The sequence below is a fragment of the Podarcis melisellensis genome (assembly GCF_964234715.1).
Source record: "Podarcis melisellensis genome assembly, chromosome: 1".
NCBI classification, from domain to species: domain Eukaryota; kingdom Metazoa; phylum Chordata; class Lepidosauria; order Squamata; family Lacertidae; genus Podarcis; species Podarcis melisellensis.
Window position 1 is genome coordinate 130519087 of NC_138528.1, and position 14945 is coordinate 130534031.

Genomic DNA, 14945 nt, shown 5'->3' on the forward strand with positions numbered 1-14945 from the left:
TGGGTTCAGACGTTATTCCAAAATAGACAATTGTAAAAGTGAAAAATGCAGGGTTCTCTTAGACAATGTTTGTTTTATTTAGCTTTCTATTTTATCCAAACTTTTATAGCACTCTTCAGTTTAAAAGACTCCCAGGGTAGCTCACCACTGTATTGAATAGAAACATGGCAGCAAACGAAAATGGCAGCAGATTAAGAAACATCACAACAGATTAAAACCAGCAAAATAACATGCCTCAAAATCAGGATAAATAAAAAGACATCAAGAATGGCACCTGGCGAGCATCGCTGGCCAGGGAATTATAAAGTAAGGGTTGCCCATATGAAAAGGCCCCTCCAGTCACCACCCATCTCACTTAGAAATGAAGGTGGAAGACCCTCCAAGGTATCCTGGCTCATTTGAGAGACCTCTAAAGGACTTTAGGGCAGCCGGCCTGGAAATGACTACGGTGGGCACTGTAATGGTTTGCTTCATAGTGTTTTATGCTATAGGGAAAAAAGCTTCCTAGGGGTCTTTCTCAGGCTTTTGGCTAAGATCAAGATTTCACCAAGGGGTAAAAAGATAAAGATTTTACCAAGGGGTAAAAGTCCTTTTCTGAGAAATATTTTAACTGAACACACATTATGGGCATTTGGGCACAGTTTTGAACTTTGGATGCCTTGAAAATAAGCTTTCCACCCTCCCTCACTTCTCACTTCCTCTACAACCCACAGGGGCAAGATATGCAATATCAATGAAAAAGGAAGAGGCGTGGGCCTTTTTCTGCCTTCTGAGGAGCGGTTTGGCTTTTTCTCACTTCTACAGAGGGAACTGATCAGAAGACAGAGAACTTCACAACACACCCCAAAAAAATAGCTGAGAAGAAGCCAGAGAGACTGACAACTTGATGTATGTTTTTAAATTCTTTGTTTATTTGTGTTTTACTCTTTTCGCAAACTGAGTATGCAGAGTTTGACATCTGTATTATCTTCCTGTGGGCTTGGTATGTCCAAAATCTTAACTGAAGTACCACTAGCAGCCAATACATGTACAGTAGTATCTCGGGTTACATACGCTTCAGGTTACAGATTCCGCTAACCCAGAAATAGTACCTCGGTTTAAGAACTTTGCTTCAGGATGAGAACAGAAATCGTGCAGCAGCGGTAGCAGCAGGAGGCCCCATTAGCTAAAGTGGTACCTCAGGTTAAGAACAGTTTCAGGTTAAGAACAGACCTCCAGAACGAATTAAGTTCTTAACCTGAGGTACCACTGTAACTGTAAAGGTAATTAATTCAATTGAACTTCAGTATTTGATGGAGGCACCATACCTTCCAGTTCTCTAGATGCTGGCTGCCCTCAGGTGTGAGTCTAGCACTGAAGGTTAGCTGTATGTTTCCTGTAGATGTCTGTAACAGAGCCCCGACTGCCCCCTACCTCGTTGTTGTTGTTCATTGAAAGGAACGCATTTGGGGTCAATGGCTTCCCTACCCACTATTTTCAAGGTTGCAGTCGCCCTACACGCACCTTTTCCTCATGTGGGATTCAAAATGCAAGGCAGTTTCTCTCTTTGTAGCTGAGAGGAAAACAACAGAAAGAAGGGCCAGAGCTTTCTAGAGTCACCAGGCTGAAGAGAAATACTTCTGAGGAGAAACAGACCTTCTGCCTAGTATTCTGCATGTGAGGGAGCAGTTGTTGTCTCTGGGGAGACAACGGAGGATTGCACCTTTGGAGGTGAAGTCAAACCGTTGGAAGTGTTAGAAACAGATGTGAAAGCTAGGAGCTAAAGGGCACCTTAAATCCAGTTATGGGCGCAACAATGGAATGTCTTGGCATGCTTTTTTATTACAAGAATACAAAGCTGAAAATAAATGAACTGCAGCTAACATATTATGTTCATTTTTCACATAGTCTAGTCCTTTTCTTGCCCACCCCCCTGATATTCTTAAGAGGGTCTCTTTTCTAGTCTTCAGAGAGTAGCTGAAAGTGGGGAAGCAGAATAAGGTCCTCCTCTCCTTCCACTCTGCAGTTTTAATCAGCAATCTTAGGCACAGTACAACACACAGAGCTCAGAAATGCTTGCACTAATGAAATTCCCCGTCGCAAAATGCACCTAGGACAATGAGAATTTCAAACACCTGTTGTGGCTGAGCAGACCAATGTGGGAAAGACATGTTCTGTTGTATCTGGGACAGATACAGGTGTCACGTTGTGCTGATTTAGATGCACCATGGCAGTTTTTTCTTTATGTTCCTCCCAACGGTCATAGCTATATCCTTAATGAGCCCATTTCTTGCTGGCCTATAGTTCAATGTGCAACTTTCATCTCTGCTTCTGTGAAAGTGGTATGCTAGCTATTTTGTGGTATGGCATGTGTAAGTTTGCAGGTCAGCTTGCTTTTCACACTTCTGCGGAATATCTCATGAGAAAGCTACATTCTGTGGCTTCTGATGAAACCTGGTGTGGAATAGTATTGTATAAGCTTGGAATCCTTTTAAAGTGACAGGACTCCAGCAACGGAAGATCCAATACCCAAGATTTGGTTAAAGTTCTGTTTTCCCCCAGGCGGATATGAGTCTGACCAGGACTGCAATGCTAACCTTGCCTACTCAAAAGTAAGTCCTATTCAATTCAAAGAGACTTACTCCAAGTAAGTGGGGTTAGGATTGCAGCCGTACATTGTGTAGTGTGCTCTGCCTTTTGGTACGTTTGTAACAGATTGGTGTAACTGGACAGTAACTAATAGAAATACATACTGTCTTCGCTTGTCTGCATTGGGGTGCTAACTTTTTAGGTGGCAGGGCTTCTGTGCTTTTATAACAATTGTATGACAGAAAGGGATGCTAGTGTTTTTACTGACCCCGCTCCTGTCCCTTTAACTCTAACTTGACAGATAGAAATGCAAGAAGTGGAACTGGGAACGCTCCACCTGCATAATTGCTGAGAATCACATAAATGCTAAAGGTACAAGAGGGAAATCAGTTGGCAACTCCAGTGATAAACATTAGTTTTGCCAGCTGGGAAGCTGAATGTTTTCCTGGTGTGTGGATTTTAGGCACAGGATCACATGAGGCTTGGAGTATAACTTGGAATCATAGAATTGCAGAGTTGTAAGGGACCCCCTACAATGCAGGAATCGCAGCTAAAGCATCCATGACAGATGACCAGGCAACCTTTGCTTAAAAGCCCTTCACGGAAAGAGTTCACCACCCTCTAAGGGAGACAGACCTGTTGTCAAACAGCTCTTGCTGTCAGAAAGTTATTCCTGATGTTTTGTCAGAATCTCCTTTTTTGTAACTTTAGGAATCCTTCTTTAAGGTAAAGGAAGAGAATAACATATAGCTTTCTATTATTTCTATAGTGTTTCACCCTGTTTTTTCACACTGGTTCTCCAAAGACAAATGCTTGTAGGAATATGCAGCATAAATTTAATAATATTTAAAGTAGAAAGTGGGGGGGGGAGAGAGCGAGCTCACCAATGAGATTTGTTCCCTAGTATGCCTAGGATTGTATCTCTATGGTACATAGATCACCAGCCCATAAAATCTGAAATTTGGGCTTTTAAAGTCATATTTCAAAAGGTGTCTGACAACATTTATAATTATTTTCCCTTATAGTGAAGATAAGAGAGGGAGATGCATTTCCTGCTTCAGACAGTACCTAAGACTATGTATGGAAACAACATTCAGATGAATGTTGTAAGATACAATCACAGGCACAGCACGCTTTTGCCTTCGCTTTCCATATGTCTCCATCAGCAGCGCAAATGCCCCTTGCCCTTCCTTCTTCCACGCTGCAGGGAGAAAGACTCATCAAGAGTTCCCCTTTTTCTCAGAGCTCTTTCAACACAACAACTTGAAAATAAGGAACATAAGTCAGAAAAGACAGCCAGAAGCAAGGGAGGAATTCTGCAAAGGGTGAAGCAAATAGGTCCAGTCTTTTCCAGGCATCCTCTGCTGCTTTTATTTTCCCCAGGGAATTTGGAAGCCAATGGCACTTGTCCCAATTTCATGCTAAACTATTGCTTAGTACTATATGAATGAGCCTCAGTCTTGTACACTCCCCCTCTCCCCTTCTCCTCTGGCTCATCCACATGGTGGGAATTGAATGCATTCTCCTCCTGCCTTAAATTAATCATAGTTTGTTGTTACATAGTTGAAACTATGGCTTATTGAAACAAGCAAAGATCAAACCATGCTTTTTCATCCTGGCTTGTTTGAGGAAACAGTTCCTGGCTTTGACAGCATATATTCCAGTTTATTTAAACTAAGAGAAAAGATGCCTCCAATCTCCGAATTGCATCTACAACAGGGGAGAGCAGCAAGGTGTGCACACAAGCCCAAATCTCATCCTGGCTTGTTCACATAGTGCTGAACTATGGTTTAGTGTTATGTAGAAACCAGGCCACTGTCAATAATCTCCATCCTCATACCTCAGAGCAAGTTGGCTCCAAGACGTTTTGGAAAATCAAACACCTGTCTGAACATTCAGCTCAAGGAAAATGTTCTGCTCAAAACTTAAGTAGCGTGTTGTAAACACTCATTGTGGTCCTAACATACCCTTGATTATCCAGGAGCTTTCCCATCATACTTTTAATTAATATTAAATAATTAAATACTTTAACAACCTAAACCCATTCCAAACATGTTACACAGTTAGAAGGCAATACTAGACCAGGATATTAACATACCATCCATGCCAAGAAACGTATTTTACATCTTAAAATGTCATTGAATATTTAAATTGCCGGAACTTTTTCTGTAAAACCAGGTTTGCCTCCATGGTTTAGGGCTGATTTTAATAGCAAAATTCATTGTATCAGCGGAAGAAGATTGGAAGAAATTCAAAGACTATCTACAGAAATATTACAAAATTAATGAATGTTAGAATGATGTCGGATAGAAATTAAGCGGTTTCCAGCTGTAATGTTTTAAGAAAATATGGGGAAAAAAGGTTTAGAAGCAGGTTAAAACTTATTGATAAGGATTTGCTGAATTAACAATTTGAATTGGAATAGAAGAAAGGGAGGTATGAGGAGGTCTGGGAAATAAGTTAATGGAAAATAAGTTATGGAAACTTTGTGTGTTTTTAATTATTTTTATTTTTGTATTTTTGTTATTTTTTCTTTTTTTCTTTTTGATTTTTTTATTGTATTAATATTGAAAACTTTAATAAATATCTTTAAAAAAAACAAACAAAATTCATTGTAGATGAGAAGAGCTGAATCTGCCCCTGATTCTGTGGCTTTCTTTGCCACAGCCACTCTTGAAGGATAATAGGTACTCATCAGGAAGGCTATAAATACTCACAGGGTCCGGGGAAGTGTGCACATCAATAGCAGCCCAAAGCAGGAGAGGGCAATGGTGTGCATGTCTGAACTTGGCTTCCCCATGGGCATCTGACTGAACCCTTTGAGAATAAAATGCTGGACTAGACTGTCTTCAGCCTGATCCATCAGGGCTGTCCTCTTTCACTTGTTTCCCTGACTTGGTGTCTGGTTCTGACTGAGAGCAAAGTACCATATTTTTTGCTCTTTAAGACTCACTTTTTCCCTCCTAAAAAGTAAGGGGGAATGTGTGTGCGTCTTATGGAGCGAATGCAGGCTGCGCAGCTATCCCAGAAGCCAGAACAGCAAGAGGGATTGCTGCTTTCACTGCACAGCGATCCCTCTTGCTGTTCTGGCTTCTGAGATTCAGAATTTTTTTTTTCTTGTTTTCCTCCTCCCAAAACTAGGTGCGTCTTGCGGTCTGGTGCGTCTTATAGAGCGAAAAATACAGTAGCTAGGGTGGAAGACTGAAAGGCGGCAGGAGGCAGAGCAGGGTTCAGCTCCCCTTGCCCACACAGCCCCCTGGCTCTTAAAATTGACCAGCACTGCAGGCCACTGGATCTGCTGCTGCCACATGTAATTTATTCCTGAGGGAGCCTCCTAGGAGGGACATATTCCATGTTGGACACTACAATATCCAACTTGAGACATACCTTCAACATCACATGAGAAAAGTGGCTGCAAGAGTTGTCCTTTATTAGTGTTGTAGCATCATATATGTGGAGAGGGAGGATGAAACCTTTCCCACACTCCAGAATTGCTTAGACAGAGGCCACATCCACAGCATGCCTTTAAAGCTCTGTGATACCACTTTCAAAAGTCATGGCTTCCCCCAAAGGATCCTGGGAGCTGTAGTTGGTAAAAGGTGCTGAGAGATGTTAGGAGGCTCCTATTCCCCTCCCATAGCTACTGTTTCCAGAGTTCCCTGTGAAACAGGATTGATTATTAAACCAATCTAGGAATTGTACCTCTGGGAGGGGGGAATGGGGTCCTCTAGCAATTCTCAGTACCCTTAGCCAAGTCCTTCTCCCAGAAATCTTCAGGGGATGCCAAGATGCCAGGATTCTGGGATGTAAAAACAAGAAGTGGTCTCCATCTCTGAGAGATTAAAATTTGGTTGTGAACCCAGGGTCTGTCCCAGACCTAATACGAAACGCACAGGCTCATGGAGTAGGCAGGAAACAAAGGTAAAGAGAAATTTGGTGGCCTGTAATTTGGCATAGCCAGGGATAAATCTGGCAGAGTGCTGGATAAATAGAGTCACTTGGAACCAAATTATCCAGTGTTATCAAGTTGTAATGTAGCTCTCAAAAGGAAAAGCCCATCTACACAGGTGGTGGGCAATTATTTTCCTCTGGTTGTACATTTCCTCTTGAACAACTAGAATCGGTTTTCTTTGAAGCACAACAAGCAAAGGGAGATGTGTTGTTCCACAATAACAAAAAGTCCCCAATCCACAGTTGAGTAATACTTAACTTATGTTGCAAGCTTTTGGTTCTCCGTAACTATGATTAGATCATCACAGCACAATTGCACCAAGGCCTGTGAGGGTCCCTCTTGCCTTCGCCACCAACAGAAGCAGCAGAGGGACCTCTCAGTTGTGATCAGGTTGGGCACCATCCATCCTTGCCAACGATGGTGATGGAATGGCTGCCTGTGTCTGCTCCTCCTCACCTTTAAGGGCACGGTTGCAAGCAGAGGGACCAGCTGAGCTACTCCTGCACCTTGATGTCCAAGGGGATGGCAGAAGCAAGAGCTGTAGGAAGAAGCAGCCACAAGCAGCAGCAATGCTTAATGTGCAACTCACACGTGCACATCCTCACTGCCATAGTCATCTGTGGTTCTTGTGATGCCTGCTGTGGCCTTTGCAGTCAGGCTCACCACAGCAAGCCTCCCCATGTGGGATACAAGAGGGGGCCTCCCAGAGCAGCAGCTCCTGGCTCCTGGCTGAGCTGCCCCAGGAGATGTCAGAGGAAGTGAACCTGGGAATTAATACACAGGGACAGGTTGGTTTAAACTCTGGAAGGCATGTGCATCTTTCCTCTGTATCCACATTATTTAATTTACTTCTCAAGCGTGCTGCCTGTACAATATAATCCACAATTGGCTGGTTTGGGTATGTTTTACTCAGAAGTAACCACCTCGAAATACATGAGGCTTCTTGAGTAAAAAATGGTGACATTGCAATGTTGCCATCTCCTCCCACCTCCCGATTTTCTAAAGGCCTTCTCTCCGTTTCCACTCTTGGTCTAGTAGGTATCACGGGGAAGGGGGGCGTATTTATTACTCTGTAGCGAATCATAAAACAAAAATGCAAAATGCAAAATCAGCCACTAACTTCAACTGTTAACATTCATCACCTTCAGCAGCAGCGAGTTTAAATTTCATTTGACTGGTCTTTAGCTCAAGAATATATTTTTATTCATCAAGGTTGGTAAAATTCTCTCTCTCTCTCTCTCTCTCTCTCACTCTCTCTCTCTCTCTCTCTGTGTGTGTGTGTGTGTGTGTTTTGCTGAAAGGTGTGAAATTGCACATGCTCAAAGGTTGGATTTTTTTGTAGTCCATGAAAACTTCTGCAATAATAAAGACAATTTGTGGCCCTTTATTTCATTGGTTTGTTGGGGAGGGAGGGGCCCCATTTTGGAAACTGCACCTGACCTTTTCCATAACTTGTCATCAGGCAAGATGTTACACAAAGCAGGGGGCGAGGTTGGAAAGGTTTCCCCTTTTTTGGACCAACACAGCTACCTAGCTGTGCTTTTTATACCTTGCTCTTCTAAATTAAAGTGTTTTTTTTACTTCTGCCCCTTGCCTACTCCAGGAAGCTTGTAGACAGAGATGGGGAATATGTGTTGTTGGACTCCAACTCCCATTAGCCCAGCCAGCATGATCAGTTGTGAAAGATAACAGAAGTTGGATTTTAACAATATGTGGAGGGCTGCAGCTTCCACACCTTTGGTTAATATTTGGGACAGATCTTAAAAAACATATTTTAATTACTCATTGCTTCTTCATCCTGGAGTCCTAAACATGTAACATGATAGCTCCGTGGCACTTGGGAAGAACTTACTTAGCCCTGCATTTTAGAACTGGCTATGACAGCCTAATTTCTGAACTTTTTCGGGTTTTATTTTTCCTCCCCCTCCACCCACTCCTGCTTCTTGTGTAACACCTTGCCTGATAAAGAATTATGGAGAACTTAAAAGTTTTCCACACTTTTGTGACATAGATCTGTAGCTACACAGCTAGCCAGAAATATGCTTATGTTTGTGGAAACAATTCCTTTTGTTGCTGGGGGGGGGGGGTTTGTCGAAATATCAGTGCAGTAATGCACTTTGCTAGACTACGGCTTTGAGAGGCATCTAGAATGCCCAATTAGGGTTTTGTTTTTACAGAAAGACATAAAAAGCAGTGGAAGTACCTTTTATTTCAGATGCATACATGCATTCTGGAGGGGTGCAGGGGAGAAAAGCCACCCTGGTGCAAGGATGAAGGTGGGTGGGGCAGGAATATATTTGCCCGTTTTTTAAAAGAATGCTCATGTGGTCCTGAGGCGTGTGCCAGGGCTAGGGTTGCCATGTGCCCTCTTTTTCCAGGACATGTCCTCTTTTTCAGGGGTAAAATTGCTGTCTAGGTGGATTTTTTAAATTTGTCAAAAAGTCTCCGGCTATACTTTCTGGATTAGACACAGACATAACTAGTGGTTGAAGACTTGCTTTCCTCTTCTCTTCTCCTGCCCCTCTCAGCAATATACCACAGCTTCTTTGGCCTATGTTGTTGTTGTTTAGTCGTTCAGTCGTGTCCGACTCTTCGTGACCCCATGGACCAGAGAACGCCAGGCACCTCTGTCCTCCACTGCCTCCCGCAGTTTGGTCAGACTCATGGTGGTAACCTCGAAAACACTATCCAACCATCTCGTCCTCTGTCGCCCCCTTCTCCTTGTGCCCTCCATCTTTCCCAACATCAGGGTCTTCTCCAGGGAGTCTTCTCTTCTCATGAGGTGGCCAAAGTACTGGAGCCTCAGCTTCACAATCTGTCCTTCCAGTGAGCACTCAGGGTTGATTTCCTTCAGTATGGAGAGGTTTGATCTTCTTGCAGTCCATGGGACTCTCAAGAGTCTCCTCCAGCACCAGAATTCAAAAGCATCAATTCTTCGGCGATCAGCCTTCTTTATGGTCCAGCTCTCACTTCCATACATTACTACTGGGAAAACCATAGCTTTAACTATACGAACCTTTGTTGGCAAGGTCTTTGGCCTATAGTAGTGGTATTTAAAATGAGAGCCATCATAGCATCTTCTTTTTTGCTTTTCAAATATGGCAGCCCTCAATAAAATGTTCTGTAATGGTGAGACATTGCTGCAGGGAAGGTGGTAGCTTTGTTCGTATTCAACACTTTTAAAATGTGGTCAATGGGGCTGAAATAACTAAAAATGAATAAACCTTTGAAAAATACCAAAGAATGTATGCGAACATGGAAGGAAAGAGTTAATATCAGTGATGTCACTGATTCAGCCACTTAATGCATAGCAAGCCTAATCGATTTAGGTTTGCAGTTGGGTAGAAGAATGCCATTGCTTCAAACTGCTGTTTGAGTGAATGCAAGCAAATTAGATTTTCTTGAAAAAGTGGCACAGTAGAGAGGGAACACAGCTATATGTCCCAGAAGTGTGACATTTATGCTACCATTTACAAGATTGTAATCATTATTTAAAAAAGCAAAAGGAGATAGCTGACCAAACCCTTAAAATCACACAAATTTCTTTAACTTTGCCTTTGAAAATAGTCATGTTCATCTGCAGGCTGCTGGGCTGAAAAGGATCCTCCTATATGTGCTGTCACTGAGGTGGAAAAAGTACATGAAGGAGACTGCCTGTCTCTTCTTTGATTCTCATCTCTGCAAAGGCTGACATTTCACACTCTTGTTGGGATCTTTACAAGTACCTCTGTAAAGTAGGCAAGTAGACTTGCCCACATGGCGGATGGGTGGGGCTGATCCTGAGAGATAAGGGGAGATTTGAGCCTGACTCATATAGCTCACTCTTTTAACCACTGCACTAGCTGCTTCCCAAAGTCTAAATGACTCCAGACTCACTGCTTTGTCAGAGGGATTCAGAAGTACAACGGAACTTTAATTTTCTGCACTGAAAGTGGATTAAAGCACCTTTTGTGGTTTGAAAAGTGACAGGGAGTTGTGTTGAAAGTGTCGGGTGAATAAATGACTAATAGATAGACATGTGAGAACCCTGCATGCAAAGTTGGATGAATGCAGGATATGTGCTCATTGTCATAAAACTGCCTTATTATTATTATTATTATTATTATTATTATTATTATTATTATTACCTCATCCATCCGGCTGGGTTTCTCTAGCCACTCTGGGCAGCTTCCAACAAAATATTAAAAATATTTTAAAAACATCCCTAAACAGAGCTGCCTTCAGATGTCTTCTAAAAGTCAGATAGTTGTTTATTAAATGTTCATTAAAGCCAGGATATCATCTAACTTCCCAGTAAGCTTTGTGCAAGCAAATTGGGAAACCTGACTAGTTTGCCTCTAATATTTTTAGTCTGCAGAGTGTTGGAAGCAGACCAAATTGACTGCTGCCAATTGTCCTGCTGCAGAGGCTGCCTTGCCTTCATCCAGCCATGTTTTTGAATCCAGTCATTCAAGTAGTTTCCTGGGGGTATTACCTGGGAAATGCTGCCTTGAATCGCTCTTTAGCTGTTTTAATATTGTAGAGTGGAATCCTGTTGAGGTCATTGGGGCTTCCTCTTACATACATGGGTACAGGGCTGCAGTCTTAGGCTCCAATCACGTCTCAAGTCTGAAACTTGATACACCAGTTTCATCCACTATTGCATTATGATGCTGTACTGGTGGAAAGGAGAATGTCCCTCACCATTTTTGGGAGCTAAACAGAAAGTAAGATGAAAAGCGTTCTTCTTTTTGTGCCTATCATCTGCCTACACAGGATCACAGGGAATATGTTGCAGTCCTGGGTACGTGTGAGTAAGGGTGTTGCACTTCACTTCTTCATAATGAGGGTGATACTTTTCTTGATATCATAGAATTGTAGCATTGGAGGGGACACCAAGGGTTATCTATTCCAATCCCCTGCAATGCAGGAATCACAACCAAGGCATCCATGACTGTTGGCCAACCAGTCTCCAAAGAAGGAAAGCCCACCATCTCCCAAGGGAGTCTCTTCCACTGTCAAACATCTATAACATCCCAGTCATTACTATAACAACTGGTTATTGGAAAAGCTTACGGAAAGAAATAGGGTTATTTTAAAACCCATTTAGCGGTTTTAATATTTAAATAAATTTTAAATACTCATAGAATTATAGAATTGCAGGAATCCTTTGCCCAATGTGGGGCTTGAACCTGCAACCTTGAGATTAAGAGTCACATGCTCTTCTGACTGAGCTTTCTCCCCGTGTAATTCCCCTCAGAAAGTCCAACCACTCTCAGATACATACTGGACTCATCTCCAAAGACCCAAAACTTAGTATAAACTGGTAACTGAGTCTACTGTGTTTCATAGCAAAACAAAATTTTCCTTACACGTCAGTTAATCAATGATTGCAGTATTGCCATAGCGATACCTCTGTCCTACAGGGCAGTTGGTGTCAGTTGGCCCTGGTGAAAGTGAGGCAGGCAGTGCAGATATTTAAGGATGATGTGCTGCGATGTTGTGAGATACCAGAATTAATTTTCATTTTAAGTTAGTCAATGCACTTGTAAGCAAAAGCTGCACATATTTCTGCTTTCTCCCCAAATTTCCTATCCTACCTGAAAATATCACATCTGTAACTGAGCTTCACAAATTGTGTGCATCCTTCGTAAGATGTTTAACTCTGCAACTCCATACCAATCAAGTATCAACCATCTTGGCCCATGGCATCAACAGGTGAGGTCTGGGTAGTTGTGCTGCCACCGGAGCCTTTTCAGTGGTAGCTTCCCAGATGTGGAATCCCCCCCCCCCCGGTGCAACTTTTGCCATCCTTGTTAACTTGTTTACTCACGTATTTTCTGGATGGAAAGCCTGAGATTATTGGAGGGAATAATGTTTTTAACTGTAAATGCTTTAAGATGTTTTAAACTGTAATTATATTTAGATTGTTTTTACTACAGTATTTTTGATTAGTGTTTTTTTTTTTAATTAAAAAAGACTGTAGGATAGGTTTGCTGCCCTGGGCTCTTTCAGGAGGAAAGGCAGAATATAAAGTCAATAAACAAACAAACAAACAAAGTCACCTTATAGTCTTTTAGTGTAGTCATTTCATGGTATATTATTTCAATTTCACAGGAGATGCTTCCCGAGCGATTCCTTCTGCTGTCTGGCGCTGGACTGCTGATTCTGACATCAGGTACCTGCCACTATTAGGTGGAAGTAGTGCTAGATCAGCATTATCTGCATTTGTAGTGGTGTAATGACCACCGTCTCCTTGTAGAGCTAAGCCTGTAAGGGCCTTGAACTAATTGGGCTTAAGTAGGCTCAGCCTTCTGTTGGATTGTGCCCATTATCCTATCTTCAGTGGGAAATCTTGTTAATCGGTATCCCAAGTCGGTGGTGTTTTCCTGTGCAAGAGGCCCTTATCTGAGCTACAGGATCACATGTTCATTTTACCAATAGATGCCATCTACCACACCATATTGCTAAAACATGGGCCATTGAGAGGGGGCGATACAATCAAAACATATTAAAATAACTACTGGTTACTTTAATAAGTGTCTGTGCAAGTGAAAAGGTGCAGGACACTCAGGCTTTGGGTCTGCAGTGCTGATAGCTATGAAACTGAAGCAGCAGCCTCCAAGACTGTTTGCCTGAGGTCCCCCGTAATGGATCAGGCACACAAATGGTTTGTAAGAGAATGTACAGTCAATTCTTCTGCCCCAATCTGCAACAAACTGCAGCCCAAAGAGTTTGTGAAAAACAAGGTGGACGTGGCACCATTCTTCCTAACAGCAACAGAATGTAAGCCTCTCCTTGAAGGGCGTCTGGAGACTGGAGTTAATACAGAAAGCAGCAGCAAGATCCGTGTTGTCATGCCCGGCTCAAGGTGCTGCTTTCAACCGATAGATGCTTATAGCTTGGAGCCTCGATATCAGAAGGATCCCTTCAACACCCTCATTTGCTGAGATATTTTGTACTCCTGGCTACACTGTGAAACTGCGGGTTTATGTCTGGGCATTTTTAATAGCAGTGCCCAGACCGAGGGATTCCTTGTCCTGTGATTTCAGCACTCTGTGTCTTGGGGGGGGGGATATATATAATATATATACCTCTCTTTCTCTTTCTCTTTCTCTTTCTCTTTCTCTCTCTCTCTCTCACACACCCACACACCCACACCCACAAGCTTTGCTGTGTTGCCTTGCTCTTAACCTGTTTGTGATTTTCCTGGGGGATGAGGTATAATGCTTCTTTTTGTATCTCTTGTTGAGGTAAAACTTTTTATGGGTTATTTTAATATTGTATTATATTGTATCATATTCACTTCAGCTTTGTGGGCCTGTGTGGTTGAAGATGCATGATATAAGTAATCTTAATAATAAAATAACTGTGAAATCCTGTCCAACAGGCATATTCCACACTGGGAGGACTCATCCGCTTGTCCCTTCGCGTCCCCCCAGATAAGCCTGCTCTTTACAGATGAACTGGAGCAAACATCAACCAGGACACCACACAACTGTCTTGGCCAGCCAGTGGCTGATGGAGACAGTCAGTTGGCCATCATCCTTTCCACAGGAGTCGTCTGGGCAGCCCAGGACCTCCATCCCCCCTGCCCAGGCTTGTGCCCTTGGGGGGGGGGTCACCTCAGTGCTGCTAATGCAGTGGTTTGACTTCACCCCCAGAGGTGCACTCAAGAGAGAAGGATGCCAACCACTGTTTGCTCCAATTCAGCAGTAAAGAGCAGGTTTTCCTGGGGAAAGCATTGAGGCAAAGGAAAACCCACTCACACACATGCCTAGAAAGCACAGGACAAGCAGAAAAGCTCTCAGGCCCAAGCTTTGTAGGTGTGGGACAAGCCCTGTGTGTCCTTCTGAATCCAGGCTGTTGATAGGTTTGCAACTTAAGTGCCAGATAATGCAGCCCCTTCTCAACAATTAATATTGAAGTAGAGTCTTGATATTGTTTTTGTCTCTGTTTTAATATTGCATTGGCATATTCATATATCAACCTTCTACATAGTTTGCCATGTACTCAATTTGCGGTAAGTTTTAGCTTCATATTATGTGTAGTTTTTCCTCATGTTAATTCCACCTGCCCTGTTCTTCCTAAGTGCTGTCTCTTGAGTGCACCAAATACAATGTGAAAACATGTCAGGACTGCATCCAGTCTGGCCCGGGATGCGCCTGGTGTAAGAAGCGGGTAAGTTTTCCATCTCTTGTTTTTCATGCATATTATTATGTTCCGTCAAATAATTTTTCCTCTGAACCTTTTCTCTCTGAATGATACCTTTTGGTATAAAGATAATGAAACTTTTTTTTGTTTTGGATAGTGGATGCCCATTTCAAGTTTTGCTTTCTGGGCAGACCCACCGTCACTGTCCTAAAAATAATAAACTGAGCCTGCTGTTTTCAAAATGGTGAATGCTCTGCTCTTCTAGATCTCCAGCTTCATGGCACACCTTTCC

The 14945-nt window shown here is 42.6% G+C and overlaps 1 protein-coding gene across 2 annotated transcripts in view; it reads left to right on the forward strand.

Moving 5' to 3' along the window:
* The window catches only part of ITGB2 (integrin subunit beta 2), a 39477-nt gene that overhangs the window by 4354 nt on the left and 20178 nt on the right, over window positions 1-14945 (forward strand). For both annotated transcript variants that reach the window (XM_081918267.1, XM_081918268.1), the window contains exons 2-4: window positions 714-888; window positions 12617-12677; window positions 14592-14680. In XM_081918267.1, coding sequence (XP_081774393.1) covers window positions 12620-12677; window positions 14592-14680 — 147 coding nt within the window. In that variant the 5' untranslated portion in view covers window positions 714-888; window positions 12617-12619. The remainder of the gene's footprint in view (window positions 1-713; window positions 889-12616; window positions 12678-14591; window positions 14681-14945) is intronic.